The following is a 24996-nucleotide window of genomic DNA, read 5'->3' as shown; positions in this document are numbered from 1 at the left end:
TAGAAAAGATAAGAAAGAAACAAGAATTACATAAAGCGGGGATAGTAACCACCAGGATCCAGCAGCAGTCCTGTTGCATGCTGTCCCCTTGCATGCTGTCCTGATGCTCTGAGGGCAAAGCACAGCAGCATGGCCAGCCTTGGGCAGCAAGCAGGAGCAGGAAGAAGCCACAGGGTAAGTCTGGGAGGAAGCAGCAGGACTCAGGTAGCAGGCCCAGGAGAGTCCATCAGCATGTGGGTATTCCGTAGTGAGGAATCTGATGGCAGACATCTTTGTTCTTGTTCCGTGTGCAGGTCTCAGGTCATGAGGAGTCTGTTGTCAGAAACCTTTTGGGAGAGAGCAACAGCAGCATGGCCGGCCTTAGGCAGCAAGAAGGTGCAGAAAAAGAGTATGTCCAGGAGGGAGAGAGGCAGGACATGAGTCTTCTCATGTCTGAAAAGACCTCGTTTCATAAGAAATCTGTTGCCAGAAAATCTAATATCATGGTTGTAGGTCCCCTTTTTATCCCCTTTTATCTTCTGCCATTGTGGCATTCCTGGGCCCTTGGGTAAGAGCCATGCACAGCACCTCCTGAGATGGCCATCTCCCTCGAGATAAGTCCACAGAAAAGACTGCTTCCCAGCCATTAATCTGCGGTTTATCTCTTGTTGCCCCTGGCCTTGTCCATCTGTGTCCCTCAAGCATAGTATTTTGCAGCCCTTGCCCAGGACTTGTCCATCAGTGTTCAGACAAAGGATTGCTCAACCCTTGGCCAGGACTTGCTTGGACTTGTTCATCAGCAGGCTTTGAGACAATGAAGGCAAAAGAGGCAATTTTTGAGGCAAATTTTGAGGCAAAAGAATAATCTGTTACACCCCCCCCCCCTCCACCCCCCAGAAGCATTCAAGGCCACCCTGGATGGGGCAGTGAGCAGGAGTCTAGAGGGAAGTGTCCCTGCGTATAGCAGGGGGGTTGGAACTAGATGTTCTTAAAGGTCCCTTCCAACCCAAACCATTCCATGATTTTTAAAGTACTCACAGGAATAGCAGATTGTATTAAAGAGAATATTCAGTAAACAGAATTTAATTACCTATCTTGAATTTTGCCTTGATACTCTGGCTAACACTCAGTTCTGGTGAAAAATAAAAAATAAAAAAATATATTAAAAAAGAAAGATAAGAAAAATCAGGGACAACTATTATGCTTCTGTGCTTCATCTGAAAATGTTTTTTTTTTACAGCAATAAATTAAGCTTTGTAATGGGATAGGACACTATAATATATGGGATATATATATGGGACTATATATGGGATAGTTTCATTTCCTGCAATAAGTTAATTCTTTCCAGGAGCTTCTTTCCCAAAACTTCCTTAGGGTATGAAATAATTGGCTATTAAACATTGTGTTCTTGGCCCAAACAATGGTGTGGAAGGCATGCAAGACTTGTCTGCTTTATGAGAAGAGAGAGAAGAGCTGATACGTATCATTTGAGCCCATCCTGAGCAAAATCTTCTCCCTGCCATTTACACAGGTTACCTTCAGCTTTCTTGATTTAGCTAGTTGAGACCTGGAGGGTTTTACTCACATTTGTAATAGAAAAAAAAAAAAACAAAAAAAAAACTGAAGAAAGGAAACAGAAGAGCACAGCTTTCTCCCTTTTCACATTTTTTCCTACCTGTTTGCCCAGCATTTAGTGGGGATGTGAGAAAGAAAGGATGTCAGCTCCATAGCATATTGCAGGACAGCCTGTCTCACCTGAAGATAAAAGGGAAATTATGAAAAATTTTTCTGCACAGTAAGAAAAAAAATAGAAAATAAATACAGCTGGTAGGAGTTGGTAGGGCTGCAACAACAGACACTGGGCAGGATGCAGCACCTTACTGCGTGATTGTACTGGTTTGTAAAGGGTTACAATAAGTGCCTGTACAATTATGTGCATCATGGGAACAGACAAGAAGAATTAGAGGTACTGAGCAGGGCCACAATTGCCATCACAGCAATGTGGTACACTAATTCTGAGAGGCAGAAAATTCAGCTTTGGGAGGGCTGCCAGGATGAATCTAGCTTTCCGGAAGGACAGGCTGGGACGAGGAGCTGCCCTTGATATATAAGTAAGCATTTGGGGTGCATGGAGCCATCATACAGTGAGCCAGCTGATATCTTACAGGTCAGCATTAGAGGGCAGCCCAAGATGAGTTGCACTGTGGTGGTTGTCTGCCATGGAATGCCTGGTCAGGGAGAAATAGATGAGGCAGACAGCTGAAAGAAGTCTGATGCTTGCAGGCTACCAAGGACCAGGGTACTAAGCTGCACCTAGCATGTTAATGAAGTAGCAGAACACAAGAGCAGTATGAAATGCTCCTGGTAGATCTCATTTAGTCTTATCCAGCTTTCAGCTCTCATCTTCTGTGTAAGCAAGCTGCTGCCTTTCAAAGGATGGTGTGCACTTCCTGTGTAACATAGACCTCAGAAATTCCCAGAGGGCTTCTATGTCATCTTAGATCATGCCGGAGTATCTTGCAGCTGAAAGCAGCAGTTTCTGGCCTCTCTGGCCTTATCTTGCTGATCAATTCGGTGTTGTAAAAGTGTAACACATGGAAACAGATCATACAGGCTGCAAATTTCAGGAAATCATTTCTTTTCCTATGAGCAGAAGGGAAGTCGTGTCTGTAGGAGGTATGTGTGCATGCAACTGCCTTAAATAGTACTGAGTAGAAAGAAAGGGACTAGAAAAAAAATGACTGCAGGAAGACAATTATTGAGACGTAAGTATTTTAGCCGTTCACAAGATTCATAAGTTCCTAGCCTTATTGACTAAGAGAGGCCTTCAAGATGGCCTGTAGACATTAGCTGTAAGACATTTTCATGGTGATATGCTAATTCCCTCCAGATCTCTGAAAAGATTTCAAAGCAGCAACTAGGAAATCCTATAGTATGTTTAGGAGTGTGGGAACATTTCTGGAGAAACTGAGGGAGGAATTTTAACATATCATAGAGTCACTAAGATTAGAAAAATCATTAAGATCATCTAGCCAATCATCAGCACATCACCGCCATAACCACTAAATTATGTCCCTCAGGACCACATCTCCACATTTCTTGAACTCTTCCAGAGACTGTGACTCTACCACTTCCAATACCTCATCACTCTTTCTGAGAAGAAATTTTTCCTAGTATCTAACCTGAACCTGCCCTGGCATAACTTAAGGCCATTAGCTCCTGTCCTATTGTTGTTACCTGAGAAAAGAGACCAAATTCAACCTTGCTACAGCCTCCTTTCAGGTAGCTGTAGAGAGCAGTGAGGTCTCCCCTGAGCCTCTTCTGCTCCAGACTGATTCATCCCAGTGAGGGTCTAAATGTGAATACAGAACTTGAGGTGCTGCCTGAAGGAATAGCTAGCTAGGCTGTAGGTTAGTTGCAGGAGTCTTGCTTCCTCTGCTCCTTACTGAGCAGAAACAGAAATTATATTCTTTAATATTCTTTTAACTGGATGGCAAACTGTTCAGATTCAGTGTGTTTTTCAGGATCTTTTCTCTCTACACATTTACACACAGCTCCATACCATTAATGCTCTGCTTATTCTGTTTTTCAGTGACTCTTAATTTCATGATGAATTCTCTCACACTACAAATTTATCTTCATGGAGCTAATTTTTATCTTGTTCATTAACTCCAGTTAGCACTAAAGCAGACAGTCTATCCAATTAGCATGTGGCAGCCCCAGAAGTTCAGGTCATGGTACCTCTGTTTCTTTGCCTTTCATGAGTCCTGACCTCAACAAAAACATCTGATGAACCATGGTATTTTGGCTGCCTACCTCAGCTCATCTACTCGGACGGCATTTTGCCTGTTAGCAGCACTAACATACTACATTTGGGAGATACCAGAAAAGGAAAGGTTTACATCTGTAACTTGCTAAGCTGTTAAAATCGCTTTCCTCTGATACTGAGCAATTACACAAAGCATCTTGACTTTCTTTTTGTACAAGTGACTCATTATCATGCAGTTTCTTGCATGGAATCCAAACACCTTGTTTTCCAACATCTGCAAAAACAAGTATATATTTCAAAGCAGAATGTTTTTGCTTTCTTTTTTCTTTTATTCTCCTCCCCTCCCCCTCCCTTCCTTCCTTCCCCTCTTTGAAGGCTGTTTTAATATTGATAATAATCTCTATTTCACTTTGTAGTTACTGTTAAGGCAATAACCATCTTCTGTGTTTTCCTATGCCTGGAGCAAACTATATTCAAGGTTCCTAGGCACTGTGGTGATACCACTAGTAGTATCATATTAAATGTCAAATCAGACTGGCAGTCTGTTTTGCTGAGTTTCAAAGCCATGGAAAGAAACCATAACTCAGCTTCTGTTGAAAGCCACTATTTAGAAGTGAATGTCTCTACCTCACTGCTTTGTACCCCCAGGTAATCTTTTTGCACCAGTTTGTGTCAGGTGATGTGATGTCCATTTGCTTTGGCATGGCTATCAAAGCTATGCAAGCAAGATTTCCAAACCTTGAGAGTACTGTATGAGTTGGCTGAAATGCATAAACTTTCAACGTGTTGCTGGATGCTGAAGATATGTCAAATGAAATACTGTTGAAATTATCTATAGAAAGAAATCTTAGATGATGTCTGGTGTGAAATGCTTAAGTGTGAGTGAAATGCTGTAGCAGAACCACACATTGATGCTGTCTGCAAACTCTGTGTAGCTACTTAGCATCTGCCTCTGTTAAAGATCCAAAGCAAAGCTGATCACTTTGGCACACTGAATCTGTGCTTTCAATACATAGGCTGGAATGGAAGTGCAAAACTCCTGGCTATAGCAGTGGTCAAGACAATTTCTGAAGCTAAGCCCGACTCACTGAATGTCATTCGTTCATAATCTCAAGTCAACCATTAGCTCTGAAACCTAAGGGTGATCATGCAAATGTAGCACCACAAAAACCTATGTTGCCATATAAGCTCTTGTTCACTTGCCTTTGCCCAGTTGAGGATGACCATATCATGATTTGCAGAGTCCCTAGCACAGAAGTACATGAGGCTTATGGCAGAAGACTGGGTTACACTGCTACCAGGGCCAAGAACAGCTTAGGTATTCCCTGGTTTTCAACAGCCCAATATGTACAAAGGATAGAGAAATGTGGCTGACCTTCTGCACAACTCATAAACATCACAGAGATACCAGTTCACCTCTGCATCATACTAGGACAATTAGTTTCAGCACTGTTTTGAACTGGTGTGGCTTCCAGTTTCACCCTTCAATTATTTCTGTCAGCGCAGGGACTTCCAAAACATGCTCCTACAAAGGAGTTGTTCCCTTTTTCTTTTCTTTTGCAGTCCATCCTCTGTGCCTCTTCCAGTTTGGCTAAATTTTTTTGTAATATGATTGATCAGAAGTATATTTTGTCAGTCTCTATTCAGTCATGCTTTTGTCAGGCATTTTACATTCAGAATGACAGATCTAAACCTAGAACTGAAATGAGATCATAGAAATAGAAAAAAATAGAGGATCAAGAAAACCTTGCAATCCATTCAAAACATCATAATTCTGCTTTTTCAAGGCTGAAGTGTGTTGAATAGCAGCAGTAAAGAAGTCACAGAAAAGTCCCTCAATCTAACAAAGAGCAAGGAATTTCAGTAGAATAAGAACTATATGCTTGTTGAAATTACAGTCAATCTTCTTCATCCACTGCATGCCTGAATTATTGATAAGAGTTTAGAGAAAAGATTAACAGAATGATAGAACGGCTTAAGTTGGATGGGACCATAAATATCATTGAGTTCCAACCCTCCACGCATGGGCAGAGTTGCCAAAGCCCTGTCCAACCTGGCCTTGAATGCCTCCAGGAATGGAGCATCCACAACCTCTCTGGGCAACTTGTTCCAGCACCTCACCATCCTCTGAGTAGAGAAATTCTTCTTAACTTCTAACCTAAACCTTTGCTTTTTCTGTTTAAAACCATTTCCCCTTGTACTATTACTATTAGACCATGTAAAAAGTCAATTCCCCTTCTGCTTGTAAGCTTCCTTCAAGTACTGGAAGGTCACAGTGAGGTCTCCCCAGAGCCTTCTCTTCCCTAGACAAAGCAAGCTCAACTCCCTCAGCCTTCATAGGAGTGGTGCTCCAAACCATTGATCATCTTAGTGGCCCTCCTCAAGACCACTCCAACAGCTCCGTATCCTTCCTGTACTGTGTCCTGGCTTGGACACAGTACTCCAAATGGAGCCTCATGAGGGCAGAGGAGAAGGGGACAATCTGCTGCCACCCCTCTGTTCAGGCAGACCAGGATATTTTTGGTCTTTCAGTCTGCAAGCACACACCACTGGCTGAGGTCCAGCTGTTTGTCCACCTAGATCTCCATGTCCTTCTCTGAAGGGTTGCTCTCAATTAGTTTTTTTTCTAGTCTCTAATTGTTATCTGGGATTGCCTTGACAGAACTCTTTATAAGGAGGCAAGAGCTCAAAGTGAACATAGCATAGAGAATGGGAGAAGGACATGCAGGAGAAGGACCTGAAATGTAACTGCATCTGCAAAATAAATTCAAATAAACAATATAAAAGAGCAATATAATTTCTTCCTTCCACATTATGTTCTCTTCTTCATGTATACTGATGTGAGAAGAGTGGGCATGGAAAATACCTCTACTATTATCCACTCACTCACACACACACACACACACACACACACACACACACACACACACAAAAAAAAAAAAAAAAAAAAGGGAAGGGAAGGGAAGTATGTTATTTACAGTTCTGAATCTATAGGAAAGCCCACAACAGGTATTTATCAGGAGCTAAAAAGCTTAGTTGTTAAAATCGCCTCCCTCAACATAGACATCTTCTATTGACATGTCCCTAAACTATTTATTGCTTTACTTCTCAAACACAACAGAAACAACTGAAAATCAAATTCTTTTTTAGTGCCCAAGAAATGAATAATATGTACTCAGTTAAATATGAATAAAGATGAACTGCCTTTCTCATATTAATATATAGAAAGATCTGATGCGTAAACATTAACACAATGTCCCAGCACTGTGTTCATTTTAGTTTTAAATCACAATTAGAAGAATCTCTCTATCAAAATGGTTTTTAATAAACTTAAAAGCACATGGTATTTTTCCCATAAAGGGAAAAGCATACATGAATATGCCAGCTGAGATGAAGATAATTATAAAGGCTCTGAAAAACAGGGAGAAAAGACAGGGAAAACAACTGCAGTTAAGTCTCCTTTTCAGCATATAACTGACCTTAAAAATGGTGAGTCTCCAGCCTTTCCCATGCATTTAAATGCAATGGAGAATGTCCCTTGCCACAAACCACAGATCTGATTTAATGTAGTTCTAAATGAGGATAAAGACAGAAGAGTCATTCTGTGGTACTCTCTTCACAATGAAAAGTGCCCAATTCTAAAAGCAAATCCACTCAGCTCAGTCATCCCAATTAAAGTGTCAGCTGCTATTCAGCTAAGCAGATATAGCACAAAGAATCCAAAATAATTGATCATTGTGGTATATTTACAAAGGCATCACAGAAATTCATACTTGCTAGAGACAACCAAGGAAAACAACACATGCTCACACATATATGAACATATTTACGTATGCCTCTTCCCTTACATATGTCCTACTATCACATAGTAATAAAATCTCTTTGCTCTCTCTGGGTTATTCTCTTGAATCTTTTGTGTTTACAAAAATAAATGGAACTACTGCTGAAGCTGCAATATCTGGTTGCTGGAACAGTATCTTCTTGTTGGAAACAGAAAGTATTAACAAAAGAAAAATTTCAAGGAGCTGTTTCTTTGTGCGTGACTATAACAACTCATCTAATATTCAGAGCACACAGAAACCCTGATCTTACACAGATGTCAGCCTGGCATAACCCCGCATGCCTCTGAAGGAATTTCTGTGCTGAGATCAGGATCCAGACTGATGCCAGGTCATACGCTGTAGTGGTGCCAGGCACAGATCTCCCACTGATATCTCTGGAGGCTGAGCATGAGTGCCAGTGGCAGTCCATTAGATTCAGGTCAAGCCACCTGAAATCCTCCAGCCTCCTTGTTTCCAATTATGATATTTTATCAGAAAGAGTGAGAGAGAGTTCACTACCAAAGGTTATCTGTAAGTTCACACTGTGTGTCCTCACACTGCCACATCCAATAAATCGCTAACAGCCATTGTACCAACCAGGCTTCCTGGGACCAGTTTTGTGGAGCCAGCACGAATTTATGCAGGCTGCTGCAAGATGGAGGACAACCTGGGGTGGCACCACAGCTCTTCATGGCCATGTCCAGGCTTTAAATGTTTTTGAAATGCTCCTCTGAAGTTCATATTTCAAGAACAAGCAATTGGAGTCACCTCAACAAGAGTCAAACTCATCCAAATGAGCAGGGCATCTTCCCAGAATCTTCTGAGCTGGTTTGAAATGCCATCAAAGAAGGGTGAGAGATGCTCTGTCCCTCCCAGCCTCCCTGAAGAGCACCAGCTCTGATACTGGGCCCCACTGAAGGAACCATCCCAGGCATTTCAGACTAGGTAGACATTTGTGCCCATGCAGAAGCAGCTTCCCTCACTACCAAAATTACTGTGGAGGCTGCACTGCAATGCTGTCACCTTCTTACAGTGGTTGTGAAGGTCATTTCAGACCACTACTATTTGAAAGCAAAATTCACTCCCAGAAGTCCATCATAAGTCCTCAAAGCATTCCTCAGTTTCGTATGCAATAGCAGTCATGGTTTATAATAGATGGGAATGACCTTGCACATAGCCCATGCTCTTGTGCTTGTCATAGTGCGGACTTTATGACCTTTTAAACTTTATAAAGCCAGATGACCTAGGCGAGCAGCAGGATGTCACCCAAAGCATAATTGTTTTATAGCTCCTACTTATTTTTTGGAATAGCAAAATTTTTGATAATCACTAAAGCGGATTAATTAAACCCTAAATATAAGCACACCACAATGTGGTGTGAGAAAAGTTTTGTTGTCAGCCCAAAGAAGCATCTATTTGCAAAGTACATGACAATATGAAAGAGCTCTCTATCGATTAAACTTTGGAAATAGAATTGCACCATTTATCATACGCTGTTTGCAACAATACTAATCTTTATAATACTCACATAAGTATACTGTATCTTCCCTGTAAACTCATTAAATTTATTACTAAGACTCTATCCTAGGCTGCCTACATGTGGGAAAAATATCTTTCAGATAATGTGTTAACATTCTTAACCAATATTTAAAGCAGTGCATCATGCCATCTCAAAAGAGAATGGTCTTGACTGCTTTTCCAGCCTAAGTCTCATTTTAGGGGAGAGAGACAGGAAGTGGCAACACTGTATTTCAGCTCTTTTAAATGATACTAGAAAAGGTCTGATACACAATTTGTCAATCTAATTGCAACTATCTTGCAGAGGATCATGGTACACCTCCATATGGAGTTAAGCAATAGTGAAATTGTTACCATATCGTTGTAAACTACCCGGCAAGTGCTATCATTCTGATTGTACATACAGTATTCAGTACAATTCTAATTCAGAGTATCATAGAATCATAGAATGGCCTGGATTGAAAAGGACCACAATGCTCATCAAGTTCCAACCCCCTGCTGTGTGCAGGTCACCAACCAGCAGACCAGGCTGCCCAGAGCCACATCCAGCCTGGCCTTGAATGCCTCCAGGGATGGGGCAGCCACAGCCTCCTTGGGCAACCTGTTCCAGTGCCTCACCACCCTCTGATGAAAAACTTCCTCCTAATATCCAACCTAAACCTCCCCTGTCTCAGTTTAAAACCATTCCCCCTTGTTCAACACTCTCCACCCTCATAAACAGCCGTTCCCCCTCCTGTTTATACGCTCCCTTCAAGTACTGGAAGGCCACAATGAGGTCTCCCTGCAGCCTTCTCTTTTCCAAGCTAAACAAGCCCAGTTCCCTCAACCTTTCCTCACAGCAGAGCTGTTCCAGCCCTCTGCTCATCTCAGTGCCCCTCTGAAACCGCTCCCAGAGCTCCACGTCCTTCCTGTACTGGGGGTCCCAGGCTAGGACGCAGTGCTGCAGATGGGGCCTCACAAGAGCCGAGCAGAGGGGGACAATCACCTCCCTCTCCCTGCTGGCCACCCCTTTTTTAATGCAGCCCAGAACACAGCCGGCCTCCCGGGCTGCAAGCACACACTGCTGGCTCATGTCCAGCTTCTTGTCCACCAGGACCCCCAAGTCCTTCTCCGCAGGGCTGCTCTCAAGGAGATCTTAATCCAGTTTGTATAAATACCTGGGATTGCCCAGACCGAAGTGCAGCACCCTGTACTTGGCCTTATTGAACCTCATTAGGTTTCCATGGCCCCACTTCTCCAGCCTGTCCAGGTCCCTCTGGATGCTTCCCTTCCTTCCAGTGTATCGACTGCACCACTCAGCTTAGTGTTATCCACAAACTTGCTGAGGGAGCACTCGATGCCATCATCTGTTATTGATGAAGATGTTGAGCACTGGTCCCAAGATCAACCCCTGAGGGACACTGCTTGAGGTCGGCCTCAAAGAATTCTAAATTCTAATTCTAATTCTAATTCTAATTCTAATTCTAATTCTAATCATAATTCTAAAACTTCATGGTTTTAAGGTATTGAACAAAAAATGACACAACCATTTTCTTATATATATATATTCACATTCAATAGAAAAAAGAGACAGAAAAGCAGAACCAAAGGTAAAGGTAATACAATGAGGGCTTGGGCCATGAATACTATTGTTAGATGTTCCTGAAGTACCAAAATATGAACAATGTTGAATATGTAAGTCAATGACAAAGAGGGTAAAAACAATAACAACAACAACAACAAAACATTTTGGGGGGAAGAAATTTGTGGCTGCAATACATCTATCTGCCTTTGAGCCTGATCTTGCTAGAGATACTTTAGTGTAAGATGTGATTTGCAAAAAGCCATCCATTAGCTGTTGATGTTCACAGAACATAAATTATCCGGAGTTGGAAGGCACCCGTAAGGATCATCGAGTCCAACTCCTGGTTCCACATAGGTCCACGCAAATATCAGGCTGAGAGCATAATCCCAAAGCTTCTTTAACTCCAGCAAGCTCTGTGTCCTGATCACTTCCCCTGGGAGGCTGTTCCAGTCTCTGACTGCCCTCTCAGTGAGGAACCTTTTCTTGATATTCAACCTGATCTCCCCTGTTGCAGTTTCATACCACTCCCTCAGGTCCTATTTTTGGTCACCAGTAAGAGGAAATCAGCATCTGCTCCTCCATTTCCTCTCAAGAGGAAGCTGAAAGCTGCCATGAGGCCTCCTCTCAGCTTCCTTTGCTCAGGGCTGATCAGAATCACAGAATCACAGAATGGTTTGGGTTGGAAGGGACCCTTAAGATCATCTAGTTTCAACCCTACTGCTATAGGCAGGGGTGCCTCCCTCTATACCAGGTTGCTCAAAGCCCCGTCTAGCTTGGCCTTGAATGTCTCCAGGGAGGGGGCACCTACAACTTCTCCAGGTAACCTGTTCTAGTGTCTCACCACCCTCAAAGTAAAGAATTTCTTCCTAATACCTAGTATAAACCTACCCTTTTCCATTTTAAAGCTATTTCCCCTCATCCTGTTGTAAATGCCCTTGTAAGAAGTCCCTCCCCAGCTTTTCTGTAGGCCCCCTACAGGCACTGGAAGGCATCATACCATTTAATTTCTTTATTGAAAACTTTGGATAAATAAATATTCAGATTTTCATTTATTTTCAAATCTCACAAAATCATGTTGTTTTGATCCTGCAGTAGCTCTGGATCAGCAAACCTATGCAGCTGCACAGAGCCTCATGACAATCAGTTTGCCCTGAAGAACAAACTTCTCATTTTAAATTCATTTGCAAAACAAACCAAGGGACTTCATATTCTCCACAGACATTCCCCTCTAGACCCTTCATCATTTTTGTAGCCCTCCTCTAGATGCTCTCTAATAGCTTTAAGTCCTTTTTGTACTGTGGTGCCTAAAACCATACACAGTACTCAAGGTGAGATCACATCAGTGCAGCATAGAGTGGTACAGTTACTTCCCTTAACCTGCTAGCAACGCTGTGCTTCAGGCACCCAAGGTATAGCTGGCCTTCCTGGCTGCTTGGACACACTGTTGATTCATGTTCAATTTACTGTTATCAAGATCCCCAAATCTGGAGACCCAGAGTCTATCATAAGCAGTGAAGACAGATGCAAATAAATCATTAAACATCTTTACTTTGTCTATGTCCCTCTTTGTAAAATGATCATGCACATCAAGTCAGAACTCTCTCTAGCCTTCTCTTTGGTGTTAACATATTTAAAAACAAAACAAAACAAAACAAAAACAAAAACAAAACCTTTTCACTGTCTCCACAGTACTGTCCAGTTTCAATTCTTACTGAGCCTTGGCTGCACAAATTTTCACCCTACAAAAGCAAACAGCATCCCTGCGGTCTTCCCATTTTGCCTGACCTTGCTTCCAGCAGCCATTCACTTCCTATTTCCACCTGAGCTCTAGAATAAGATCTCTGTTCAGCCAGGCTGGCCTTCTGCCCTGCCTGCTTGACTTCCAACATTTTGGAATTGTCTTTTCCTGGGCTCTCAGAAAGTGATATGTAAAAAGTGACCAGAACTGATGTACTCCAATGCCTCCAATGCCTCCAATGAAAGTGATTTCCTAAGGGACCTTACTAATTAGATCCTCGAGCAGCCTAAAATCTGTTCTCCTTGTGTTCAGGGTTGAGGTTTTAGTGGCAGTTTTCCTCCTATCACCAAGTATTTTAAATTTGACAACTTTGTTATCATTGTTCCCATGATGAGAACTAATCGCCATTTCATCCATGTGACTTTCTCTGTTCACAAGTATCAGATCTAGGAGGGCATGTTTCCTGATCATATCCATTAGTACCTGTGCCAGAGAGTTGCCATAAAGGTGTTTTAGGAATTTCCTGGACCTGCTTGGGTAGTGCTCCCAGTTAACATCTGACAAGTTGAAGTTCCCCCATAAGGAAAGTTGATCTACATGTCTCTTAGTTCCTTAAAGAATAATTCATCAATGTTCTTCCGTCAAAAGAACAGTTATTTGTATTAGTAAAAAAAAAAAAAGCCCCAAATGTTAAAATTTAACAAGAAGTTCTTCTAAGGGAAGAGAGACTTCACAAGGCCACGACTACTCTGGAAGAGAAAGCATTGCAATGTTTATATTTGAGATACACAGATCCACTGGACAATTTATAGCCAAATGGAAGATAAGCTGGGAATCTTATCCCCATATAATTCCAAGTGCATTAGCATTACCAGCTTGAAATATAAAATCAAACACTTGAATGTACCAAAGTAACAAGATTTCAAGTTAGAAAGCTCAGATGTGTGAGGATATAAACTCCCCAGAACAGAAGTCACAGCTGAAATCTTGCCACCATGAAGACGTAGGGAGATAGGTTAAATACTGATGTCTAGGTCAGGATTTGGTGTACTATTGTATGATGTTTTGAGCAATAACAACTCTGAAAGCTACTTTATATGCTATATTAATTTTAAGGCATGCATGGAATTCTATATTTCAAGAGATCCTCCCGGAAATATGAATGCAACCACCATTCTGATAAGTTCTAATTGTTTGGTCAATTTTTGTTCATGACTTTGAGTCATACATCATACTTCAGAGTTGTTAGTTGTAACTTACTGGTGTCCACACACACACACACAAACGTGTATATGGATTTATATATATACTATGGGGTAGTTTTCAGATAAATGGCTGCTGCTTAGAAAGAGCAAAGTTTCTGCTTAAAGTGATATGGCAAAGACTACATCAAAGAAGATAATATTTTTGAATATAGCAGAAAATAGCCTTTATTTGTGAATAAAGAAGTCCACATTTTCTTAGTGTTACCTTTTTTATAACATGAACAGAAGCCATCTCTTCCAAAGAGCTACATCAGCTTCCCTGTTTTTTGTTATTTTTCTCACATACTACACTCTCCTTTTCAGAGGTAGATACATCAACTTCCCCCCCCCCCCCTTTTTTTTTTTTTGCTTTTTGTTTGTTTGTTTGTTTGTTTTATAAATGACTTGTCTTTTCAGCATAATTTCTTCTTTTCTTTCAACTCAAGGCAGCTTCTTGGCCTGCATTCTACTGAGCAAGCCTTATCCTCATGAGCCATAAGCTAGTTTCACTTACGACACCAGAAGCCACCACGTCAGTCCTACAACCTCATTCACACCCATGTAACTTACACAGTGAAGTACTTGCACCGATCATATGAATGAAAGAGACCTTGAAAAAGTCCTGCAGATAAAAGTGAATGTCTGATCTGAAAACATTTTTTCTATCTGAGAGCTATCCCAATAGTTACCACTGAATATTGAAGAAGCCTGCAAACAAGAAAACAAATGCTTAACAGGTTTCCCTACCTGCTACTGACAGGAAGCTGAGCATTCAAGACAAAACTTTTCAATTTTGAGCCAAATTCTGACGAGGAATTTTTCTCATAAAAAACAATGAATGAAGCCAGTTCTTCTAGCTGGGGCAATTCTGAGTCAGTTATTTCTATAGAAGAAGCAGGAAACAAAAATCTTTAATGCCAACTTTCTTTCATCAAATCTGCTTCCAATTATTTGAGAAGGGATGGAACCTTGACTGACAGCCAGACAGATATGCACATACTGCATATAAGGATAACTACATGTCTATTAGAAACCAGATGATCAGTACAAAAGCCAATGAGTGATCAAACAATCTTTGTTCAGTTGGCAACTGCCTGCAGACATTGCATGGAATTAACTTAACGGAAAGAACTTTTGGGAGCACATGAGTGTCCAAAAAATAATCAGGTTTTTCTGCTCACCAAAGAGCAAGCACAGAAATATATGACCTCTGTGCATAATTACAACTCAATGACATGGCTCTCATTCTGAATGTGGAATGTGAAATGCCTACTGTGAACTGTTCAGAAAAAATCCTCAGGCCATGATTATTCATAGAAATTACATGAGTAATTTCAATTAAATAAATTCAAGGAAACAAGAAAAATAGGGTAAATCAATAGAATGAATTATTTATCATGAATAATTGATCTGGAAGAACTCTTCCTCCTACCTTACAGAAAGCCAGCACAAGGTTTAAAGCACTGGAGTCCCACTTAAGTCCTGTTTTGAGGTCTTAACTGGGGGCTTATATGATGATGCACTCTAGGCTGGCCTTCTGCCCAGGTCTGAATTTCACCTATTGCTCCCACTCCTCCCATGTTGTTAAATATGTCATTAGCACTAGTAGGATTTGGATTTAACTGTACTGCCGTAAAAATCATTATATGGAGACATTTCATTATGTTTCCCTTACTACTAGTAACTAAAGGGAAGAAACCTCTCACACCAACCCATCAGACTTGCAAGACTGGATATTCAGAATACTCATACATAAACTGAATTATGCAAAGTGAGCACCATTACTAAAGCATACGCATTCAGTAAAGCAAAAAGACCTGACAATTTCAATAACACAGTAATACATAAAATGACTAAAAACATTTGTGTTCACTTGTGTTTGCATGATGGGATATTTCCAGTTAGAAACATGCAGGGAATGTTACATATAGAGATCTCAGATGATATTTTTTTTCACTTCTGATTCTCAGCAATGTCAGCAAAGAATATCCATCTTCAGGGAAATTCATCTCACTGTCCCACTCAGAGAAAAAGAACACATTGACATGATGACGCAAAGCACTTCTAAAAATATTTAGCCTACTCAACTAAATAAGATGTAAGTGCACCATTTTAAGTTAAACATTTGCTCAAGAATCTAATTCAAAGCCCACTGAAGTCAGTAGGAGTCCTTCCACTGACACCAAAGGGCTTTGGCTCAGACATACTACTTTGCTGAATAGCAGTGAATGCAGTCGTAAACATCAGCTGTCTCACAGTTCTTTGCAGGGACCCATGCTAAAAGATGCATGTACAAGGGAAGGTGATACTTATTTTTCTATGCAAGAATGAAAAAAATAGTTGGATAAGCTAAAATAAAACGCGGTCTTAAATATAGAGGAAAGTGGGTCTGTCAGTATTTCAGGTGTACAGGCTACCTGGGGTGCTTTATGACAAATACATTAAACATCATATTTCCTGCTGAAACTGACATTATAGCTCTCTAAATATGAATCTGATTTTTAAGAAAGTTGGTATTCCACATTAATAACACAAAACATTGGAAAACTGATAGTTTTGCTGCTGTGTTTTGCACAGCCAGTGTAAGTTCCTGCTGTGCTGACACAAAATGGATTACCCCAGACACACAGAAACAGATCATGGTGAAATTGCTTTGCAAAGTAAGTAAATAAATAAATAATAAATGCCCTGAAATTATATAATGGGTCTCAGTAATGTGTATCTTTAGCTAGGATTTGAGTTCTTGCAGGAACAGCAAAGGAAGGAAGAATTGCTAGGCATGTTGATTTCAAGTCACAGTTCATTAAATTATTTGTGCTGTTGAAGACATGAAGTGTCAGTAAACAATATGCTGAAGTAACCCGTGGCTCTCCAAATGCTTGAATGGCTGAGGGAAATTGGGCTAAAAATGTATCCAGAATTGAAGGAATATCATTACAGGTAACAACAAAGACAATTACTGACTGTCAGCAAAGTGCAACTCAGCAGACACCACGTATAAACAAGCCCCCATCACTGCAGTGCCTTTCTGCCCATGAACTGAATGGTAACCTTTGCACTCCTTCCATGGAGGTTTTGCCAAAAGCATTCCTCTCCTCTGCCAGTCTCGGAAATGCACTGCACCAGCTTGTTGTTGCTGAGCAGCACTGGTGAGCAGGGATGGCTGCCAGGCCGCTGAGGGCAAAGGTTGCTATCTCCTTGATCCTTGGCCTTCATACTCACCCTCCTTCTGTTGCCATTCCCTTACCCAAAGGAAGGTAGTGAAAGCCAGACTGTTCTTTTGCTCTCTCTTCCATTGCATGCTTTCTAGTGTTACTGGATGAGCTAAAAGCTTGGATTACAAGTAACAAATATTTTGCATGCTTCTCACTCTGGAAACTATTTCCTCAGTGCTTTTAAGTGAGGCACAAAAATACCCCATTTATAGTATAGAAAAGATTCCAAAATTGCACATAGCCACGGAGAATGTCTCCAGCTACAAACAGGCTCACAAAGGCATACAGGGAAATAGCCCCTCAGAAAGTGAGAATTCTTGCTGAATAGTAATGAAGAAACTTTATTCTATAAGACTTTTGGTGGATGCATATGATTTTTCCCTCTTCATTTACAAAAAGAGGGACTGACAAACTGATAGAGATATGTGAGAAGCGCTTTAACATCCATCTGCAGATAAAACGTGGAGAAAGAAAAAGAGCATCACATTTCCAGGCTTATTCTGCTCCTTGATATTCACTCTCACAGAAGAAGAATAGTATGAGGCAGGCAGTAAGAGAGACAAATTTTAGGTGCTTGTGCTTCCATGCCATGGTCTGGCATTGTTTTTCCAGCCGGCAGACAGATGAAATGGTGGCTCTAGCACCATGCAGGAGTCGAAAATTGTGCTGGTGTATATAACAGCACAAGACCTACACGGTCCTTCTGAAGCTGGTTCAGGCAGGTATCAAGTATTTTGTTTACACCTGTACCTGAGCAGTTTGTGAGTGGCCCCCTGGGAAGCCGGTACAGGATAATCAAGGGTTCTTCATCAAGTACACAGGGATGCTAGCAAGGATAAAAAATGTCAAACTGAAGGCAGCCAGAAATACAGAGAGGCAGAGAAGGCAGCATTCTTTAGCAGTGGGAGACAAAAGCACATGGAATAATTTACCAAATATATACCAGGTTTTCATCATAGGAAATGGCTAAAATAGCCCTGGCCATGCTTAGTGGTTTTTCAGGGTTCTTAATTTGTTTTGTTTTGTTTGTTTGCTATAATTCCTATATTATGATCTAGTTTAAGCAGGAATTAATTCCAACTTAGCTTTTGGAGTGTTAATGCAAGATCATGAGACACAGTGGTTCCTTTAAGCCTTAAAACCTATGAATCTGTAAAGTTTATAGATTTCTTCATACCTCTGCCCCAAAAGGAGGATGAGGGAATACAGCAAAGTAATTGGGAAAAAAACAAAACCTTCCCAATACATTCACACCAGGTGCAGGACTGTGTTTCCCAAAGTCTCCCGCCGCTGGAGGCTCCCAGGCAGCTGCAGCCTGAAAACACTGCTGCATCCAACGTACCAAATAAGACAGTTGGGGAAGAAAGCTGCTCTTTTTTACTGTGTTTTTAATTGAATGGGTTATAAAATACTTTGGGCATGCTGAGAAATTATGATTTATTCCTAAATAAAAAGCTGTAGCTATTTTCCTTCTTTAAATCCCCATTTCTCCTCCTACAACAGCGGTTATTATATGGATAAATTTGCAGTGTAATGGAATCATTATCATCTCTGTGTATTATTACTGTTTCAATCCCTTAACACTCTGTTCCTTCCATCCCACAGGACGCTGGTAATTACTACTGAGGCATGCCATTTGTACACTTTCCCTTCCCAGGCAGCTTCAGCAGTTAACACAAATGCATTTCCCATGTACTAGTAAAAACAGGCAAGCTTATGTGGACCCATGAGCCACTTTCAGGACATGACCCTTGCCCACCAAGCTGCATAGCACCAAACCTCACAGCCACGTACATGCGAGTTGAGAAGGAAATGCAGAGGACTTGTTTCTGCCTTCAGCTTCCACTGTGTGTTGCAGCAAGCCTGGAGTGCTGGCCATGCTGTGGAGGACTGTCTGGGGACAATGCAGGGAAGGCAGGTTACAGCAACATGTGTGTGCCTCTGCTGCATGTCCACGTGGGAAAGGGTACATCTGAGCATACTCCCTTCAATAAAACAAATTCAACCTGAGCCCAGTTCTTCCTTCTCCCCTTAGGTTCGTGCCCCTCCTGTAAGATGAGGAATATTCTGAAACTGGTGCAATTTTTCTTCATCTTTTGATAATGTATTCTAATGCTGAAAGAGAAATTAAACATAAAACAAACAAAAAAACTTCCAGCAAAATAATCTGGCTGCTGCTGTGTTAGTGCTATAAAACTCTATATCTGCTACAGTGATCTTCCCTGATCTTAGCCAGTTTTGCTCCTGAACTCAGCTGGACAAACATGGTTTGAAAGGAGCAGCATCTCAAAATCCCAGTCTTGTCAAGCTTGGTGCAGCACCACCTCAACAGCACACTCCAGAGCAGGATACTCCTGTTTTTTTCTACAACCTCTCCACATTTTAAGTAGGGAAGCTTTAGCAGCTCTGATCTTAAATCCCAACTTCAGTACTTCCCTGCTCAGCAGCTCTGCAAAGGCATATGAGCTGGCTGTTGCAGGGTGCTGCTGCTGTTCCTAATTTCAGGTAAGAACAGGCAATGCATTTTTGATACCTCTAAAGTGTGGGCTCTGATACTTAACGGTTAAAAACTAATACAAAATGACAGCACCAATCATGCCAAGTCCAGCAGTCTTTGGCAGCAAACCTGTATAATCTAGAGACTAAATTCTTCTAACTCCCTATAAAAAAAAATCCTTTAATAATGCAAACTGCTGTATTAGCACTTTAAAAATTTATCGTGCATTTTCTTTCTTTTTTTTCTCCCAGTATGAACCCAAAATTTTATGTTCTTGAGGGAGAACAATCTCTCCTATCAAACATGCATTTGTGCCTTGAGCACGGTGCATAAGCGAAGTCACAATAACCCACATCCAGTATCTTGTTCTTTTAAAATGCAGCCAAATACTATCCCATTACACCGCGATTTGGCAGCGAGACGGCTCCAGGCAGCGGGAATAGTCACGCTGGATGTGGTCTCGCTGCTCAGCACTCGGGCGAGCTTTCCAGAGAGCGGAGCCAGCCGAGTCGGCGGAAGGTGCTGAATCCCCATGGCTGACAGCGAGTGTCCCCGCGGCGAGGAGCGCTCGGGGAAGGGAGCTGCGCGGCGAGGGGAGAACTGCTGCCAGATCCAGATTTTGCAGCACCCCTGCTCCGAGAGCCGGACTGTGTGCGCGTGTGTGCGGCTCGCCAGCTGGCAGGTGCCGAGGAAGCTGGCTGACATGCTATTCTAAAAGCACAGCTTTAGAGACGCGGGGCCAAAACTCCGGTCGCAGGTACCTCCGCTCACCGCCGTGCTCCGAGCGCTTCAGATTGCCGGAGAGCTCCCGCGGCGAGCTACCGAGCCGGAAGCGGAGCTGCCTGCGAGAGCGGCCGGGGGAATGCCGGGGGGGGGGGGGGGGGGGGGGGGGGGGGGGGGGGAGGTCGGGAAGGGGGGGCTGGGAGAAACGTGTCCCCCACGCCCCCGACGTGACGTCAGCGCCGCTCCGTGCGGGGCAGCCAGCAAACGATCCGCGCCGCGTCGCGCTCTGCGTAGAGCTGTCCGCGCTCTCGCAGCGGCGCAGCCGCCGCTCCTCGCCCGCTGCCCGGCAGAACTTCCCGCCCCGCCGAGGCCGGGACAGCACTGCGCGGGCACTGCCTCGCCCCGCCGGGCTCTTCCTGAGGTGGGCGGCGGGCGATGCCTCTTCCCGCCGGGTGCCTGGCTCCCGGGGCGCGGCGGCGGCGCTCAGCGGCGGCCCCTGCCCCTGCTGTCTGCTCGGGCACGCCGAAAGCAGGTAGGAGCTGGGGAACGGAGCGACTCCGGAGTGTAGGGAGGCTCGGAAGGGATCGGTCCGGGGAAACCCTGTAGCTGCCGGGATGGGGGCAGGGAGCGCTGTCGATGGCTTATTCTCCTCCTCCCACCTATGCGCCCACCCCCCCACTCTCCTTCACCGTTTAAAATAACGACTAGGGAATGGAATTGCGGGCAGCGCTGGGATCCCGGCTTTCCCAGAACGTCTCCGCGGGCAAAAAGTGGGCTGAGGGAGGAGTTTTGCTAATCGTTGCCTTGCTGCCCCCTTAAAACCTGCTTTGCCCTCCCCTTGCAGCTTTGCTCCTGGCCGTTTTCATTGGGCGTTTCTTCTTTCTCTTTACCTTCCTCAAAAGGTTTGACTGTAGGTACTAAAGCAGGGATCAACGGCGCATAAAGATGCTGAAGGGTGTTTGGTTGCTCAGTTTGTTAACAGTGGCTGGGATCTCACAGATAGAAAGTCGCAAACCTGCCAAAGACATTTGCAGCAAGAGCCGCTGCCCTTGCGAGGAGAAGGAGAACGTACTAAACATTAATTGTGAAAACAAAGGATTTACAACCATCAGCCTCCTCCTGCCACCACCATCCAAGATCTACCAGCTTTTCCTCAATGGGAACGCGCTGACCCGCCTGTTCCCCAATGAGTTTGTCAACTACTCCAACGCTGTAACCCTCCACTTAGGCAATAACGACATGCAGGAGATCCACACCGGGGCCTTCAGTGGCCTCCGCACCCTCAAGAGGTTGCACCTCAATAACAACAAGCTGGAAGTGCTGAAGGAGGATACGTTCCTGGGGTTGGAGAGCCTGGAGTACCTGCAAGCTGATTACAACTACATCAGTGCCATTGAGGCAGGGGCCTTCAACAAGCTGAACAAGCTCAAAGTGTTGATTCTCAATGACAACCTCCTGCTGTCCCTGCCCAGCAATGTCTTCCGCTTTGTGCTCCTTACCCACCTGGACCTGCGGGGGAACCGGCTGAAGATGATGCCTTTTGCTGGTGTGCTGGAGCACATTGGAGGCATCATGGAAATCCAACTGGAAGAGAACCCCTGGAACTGCACTTGCGACTTGCTGCCACTTAAGGCCTGGCTGGACACAATCACCGTGTTTGTGGGTGAGATAGTCTGTGAAACCCCTTTCAGGCTACATGGGAAAGATGTGACTCAGCTCACGAGGCAAGATCTCTGCCCTAGGAAAAGCTCCAGTGATTCAAACCAGAGGGAAAAGCACCCTGTCATCTCAGACCCACATGTCTCAAAGTTATTGCCCACAGCCAACTCTGCCATCAGTCCCACCAGAGCCCCAAAAGCCAGCCGCCCCCCCAAAGCCAGGAATCGCCCCACACCCCGTGTCACTGTGTCAAAAGATAGACAAATATTTGGACCTATCATGGTTTACCAGACAAAGTCTCCTGTGCCCATCACCTGCCCAGATGGCTGCATCTGTACTTCGCAGAGCTCAGACAATGGATTAAATGTGAACTGTCAAGAGAAAAAGATTAATAATATCTCTGAACTCCACCCTAAGCCAAGCACTCCAAAGAAACTTTACCTTACCAGTAACTATCTGCAAGTCATTTATAGAGCCGATCTAGCAGAATACAGCTCTCTGGATTTGTTACATCTAGGAAACAACAGAATTGCAGCGATACAAGAAGGTGCCTTTACAAACCTCACAAGTTTACGCAGACTTTACCTTAATGGCAACTACCTTGAGATTCTGTACCCTTCTATGTTTGATGGGCTGCATAGCCTGCAATATCTCTACCTAGAGTACAATGTCATTAAGGAGATCCTGCCACATACCTTTGATGCTCTTAGTAATCTTCATCTGTTATTTCTCAACAACAACCTGCTCAGATCCCTGCCTGACAATGTCTTCGGTGGCACTTCCCTCACCAGACTCAACCTAAGAAACAACCATTTCTCACACTTGCCTGTGAGAGGAGTCTTAGACCGGCTGTCAGCTCTAATTCAGATCGACCTCCAGGAGAACCCCTGGGACTGCACATGTGACATTATGGGGCTGAGGAACTGGATTGAGCAAGTCACTGACCAAAACAGTCAGCAGTCAAATCCCCCTGTTGTTATCAATGAAGTCATATGCGAATCTCCGACCAAACACTCCGGAGAGCATTTAAAATTCCTGAGCAAAGAAGCCATCTGCCCAGAGAACCCCAACTTGTCAGAGTCATCTCTCCTGCCCATGAATCAGAACACAGATATGCCCCATCTCCTTGGTATCTCTCCCAGCTCCTATCCGGAAATACACACAGAAGTTCCACTCTCTGTCTTAATTTTAGGCTTGTTGGTTGTGTTTATTTTGTCAGTCTGTTTTGGGGCTGGTCTGTTTGTCTTTGTTCTCAAGCGCCGGAAGGGGGTGCAAAGCATGCCCAGCAGTGCAAACAACTTAGATATCAGTTCATTTCAGCTGCAGTACGGGTCTTACAACACTGAGACCCACGATAAAACCGAAGGACATGTTTATAACTACATTACCCCTCCTGTTGGACAGATGTGCCAAAACCCAATCTACATGCAAAAGGAAGGGGATCCAGTTGCCTATTACAGAAATCTCCATGAGTTTAGCTATAGCAGTCTTGACCACAAGAAGGAAGATCCCACCAGCCTTGCATTTACAATCACTGCAGCTGAATTACTGGAAAAGCAGTCCTCACAACAGGAACCAGAGCTGCTGTATCAAAATATTGCAGAAAGGGTCAAGGAACTCCCCACTGGAGGATTAATTCATTATAATTTTTGCACCTTACCCAAAAGGCAGTTTGCCCCTTCATATGAATCAAGACGCCAAAACCAGGACAGGATAAATAAAACTGTTTTGTATGGAACTCCCAGGAAATATTTTGCAGAACAATCTAAACCAGAGCATCCTTTACTCCAAGGAAAGCTACAAACAGAACCAGACTACCTCGAAGTTCTGGAAAAACAAACTGCAATCAGTCAGCTGTGAGGGGGGCATTGGGAGAAAAAGAAAGATTGTTAAATGAGCTCAACATCACATTTGATTGATTCTGAACTCAGTGCTGATGTCATCTTTCGCATTCCAAACATTTTCACTTTATAAATTAGGAAGTGAGAGAGAGAAATCAAACCCTTACTGCATAACAGGGACATTATGTTGCTTTTGCAATATTTCCTTTAAATTATTTCTATCTCTCTCTCCTTTTGACCTTTCTGTAGTAACTGTCATTGCAAATATATGTTTCTGTAATAGATCTTTCATAATTCTTTTTGATTTGGAAGGAAATGAGGAAGAGAGTCTTTCGTTTTTTGTTTTTTTTTTTTCTGTTTTGTTTTGTTGTTGTTGTTTTGTTTTGTTTTATTTTTCATTTTGAGGTGGAAGCTTAATGTGGCACGTAGAAGATCTCCAAAGATCTTTTTCCTGGACTCTTGACTTTCTTTTGTAAATAATAATATACAGTACAACTACCATGTTTAGCCACTGGGAGTCACTGTCTTGTGTTAAAGTGCCTTTGCACTTTAAGTACATTATTACTTAATTTTTGCTCTTAGCTTTGATAAATTGAACCTATTTTAATGTGTTGTATTTTTGAATTAAAAAATAAATACCTTGTAAAATGGACTTATATGTCAGCTGCTTTAAATCAGAAGCTTTGATTTATAGAAAAGATACACTTCTTTAAATGAATCTAGTTCTAGGGCCATAGAGACTAAACTGTAATTTATTGAGAATATATATATTTATTTTTCCCCTCTGGGTTTATTTAATGCAACTCACTGAAATCAGCTGAGGATTTAACAATGGACAGCTAAATGTAACAGCTCACTGATAAAAGACGTTTAACCAAACAATTAGTGTCCTTAATTCATTGCACTGCAGTTCTAACACAGTAATGTTCAGAGGTTTAAGATTATTTTCTTATTTAAGAAGGCATTACTCACAAAATTTATGCATTGAATTGGGTATTTTTATATATTATATGACAGTTGATATTTGTAATTTGACTGAAACTAAAATGTCCTGCTGCAAGATACAGCTCTCTTTTTTTTTCTTTCTTTTTTTTTTTTTTTTTTTGGCAGGGACACCAGCAGGGGTCATCCCATGCCTCATTAATTTTGTTATCATACAGGCAAATGAATCAACACCAAAACTAAAATATGAACCTAAGTCTCTCCATTCCTCCAAATTAAGGTAGCAGAGCTCAGCAATGTGCATCATACTAACTTTCGGTTGTCTGAATTGTGTCAAATTTTCTGGCTCTAAAGCAGAAGTAATACTGCAGTAATTCTAATCTCTTAGGAAACATTTAAATCCATTATCTTAAATTTTATAAAATGCTTTAAGTTAACTGCATTCACTTGGCATTCATTTTCTTAGAGCCATCAGTGCACAAATGC

General features: G+C 42.6%; 1 protein-coding gene and 1 long non-coding RNA gene across 2 annotated transcripts; one reads left to right on the top strand and one right to left on the bottom strand.

The window, feature by feature from the left end:
- LOC125699908 (uncharacterized) lies at positions 1–20197 on the bottom strand. Its single transcript, XR_007379734.1, has 3 exons — positions 18643–20197; positions 1655–1734; positions 1–1111 (listed from the first exon to the last, which is right to left on the bottom strand). It is a non-coding gene; the product is annotated as an uncharacterized LOC125699908 (long non-coding RNA).
- Positions 20198–20320: 123 nt separating this feature from the next.
- Positions 20321–24630, top strand: SLITRK2 (SLIT and NTRK like family member 2). The gene is made up of 2 exons (XM_048959914.1): positions 20321–20600; positions 20971–24630. Exon 2 carries the CDS (start codon positions 21014–21016, stop codon positions 23585–23587), a length of 2574 nt encoding a protein of 857 aa, XP_048815871.1. The 5' UTR covers positions 20321–20600; positions 20971–21013; the 3' UTR covers positions 23588–24630.
- The last annotated feature ends 366 nt before the right edge of the window (positions 24631–24996 follow it).

The sequence above is a fragment of the Lagopus muta genome, chromosome 13 (genome assembly GCF_023343835.1).
Source record: "Lagopus muta isolate bLagMut1 chromosome 13, bLagMut1 primary, whole genome shotgun sequence".
In the NCBI taxonomy this organism is placed as follows: Eukaryota; Metazoa; Chordata; class Aves; order Galliformes; family Phasianidae; genus Lagopus; species Lagopus muta.
Note: the sequence above shows the minus strand (reverse complement) of the source record. Positions and strands in the feature narration are given on the sequence as shown.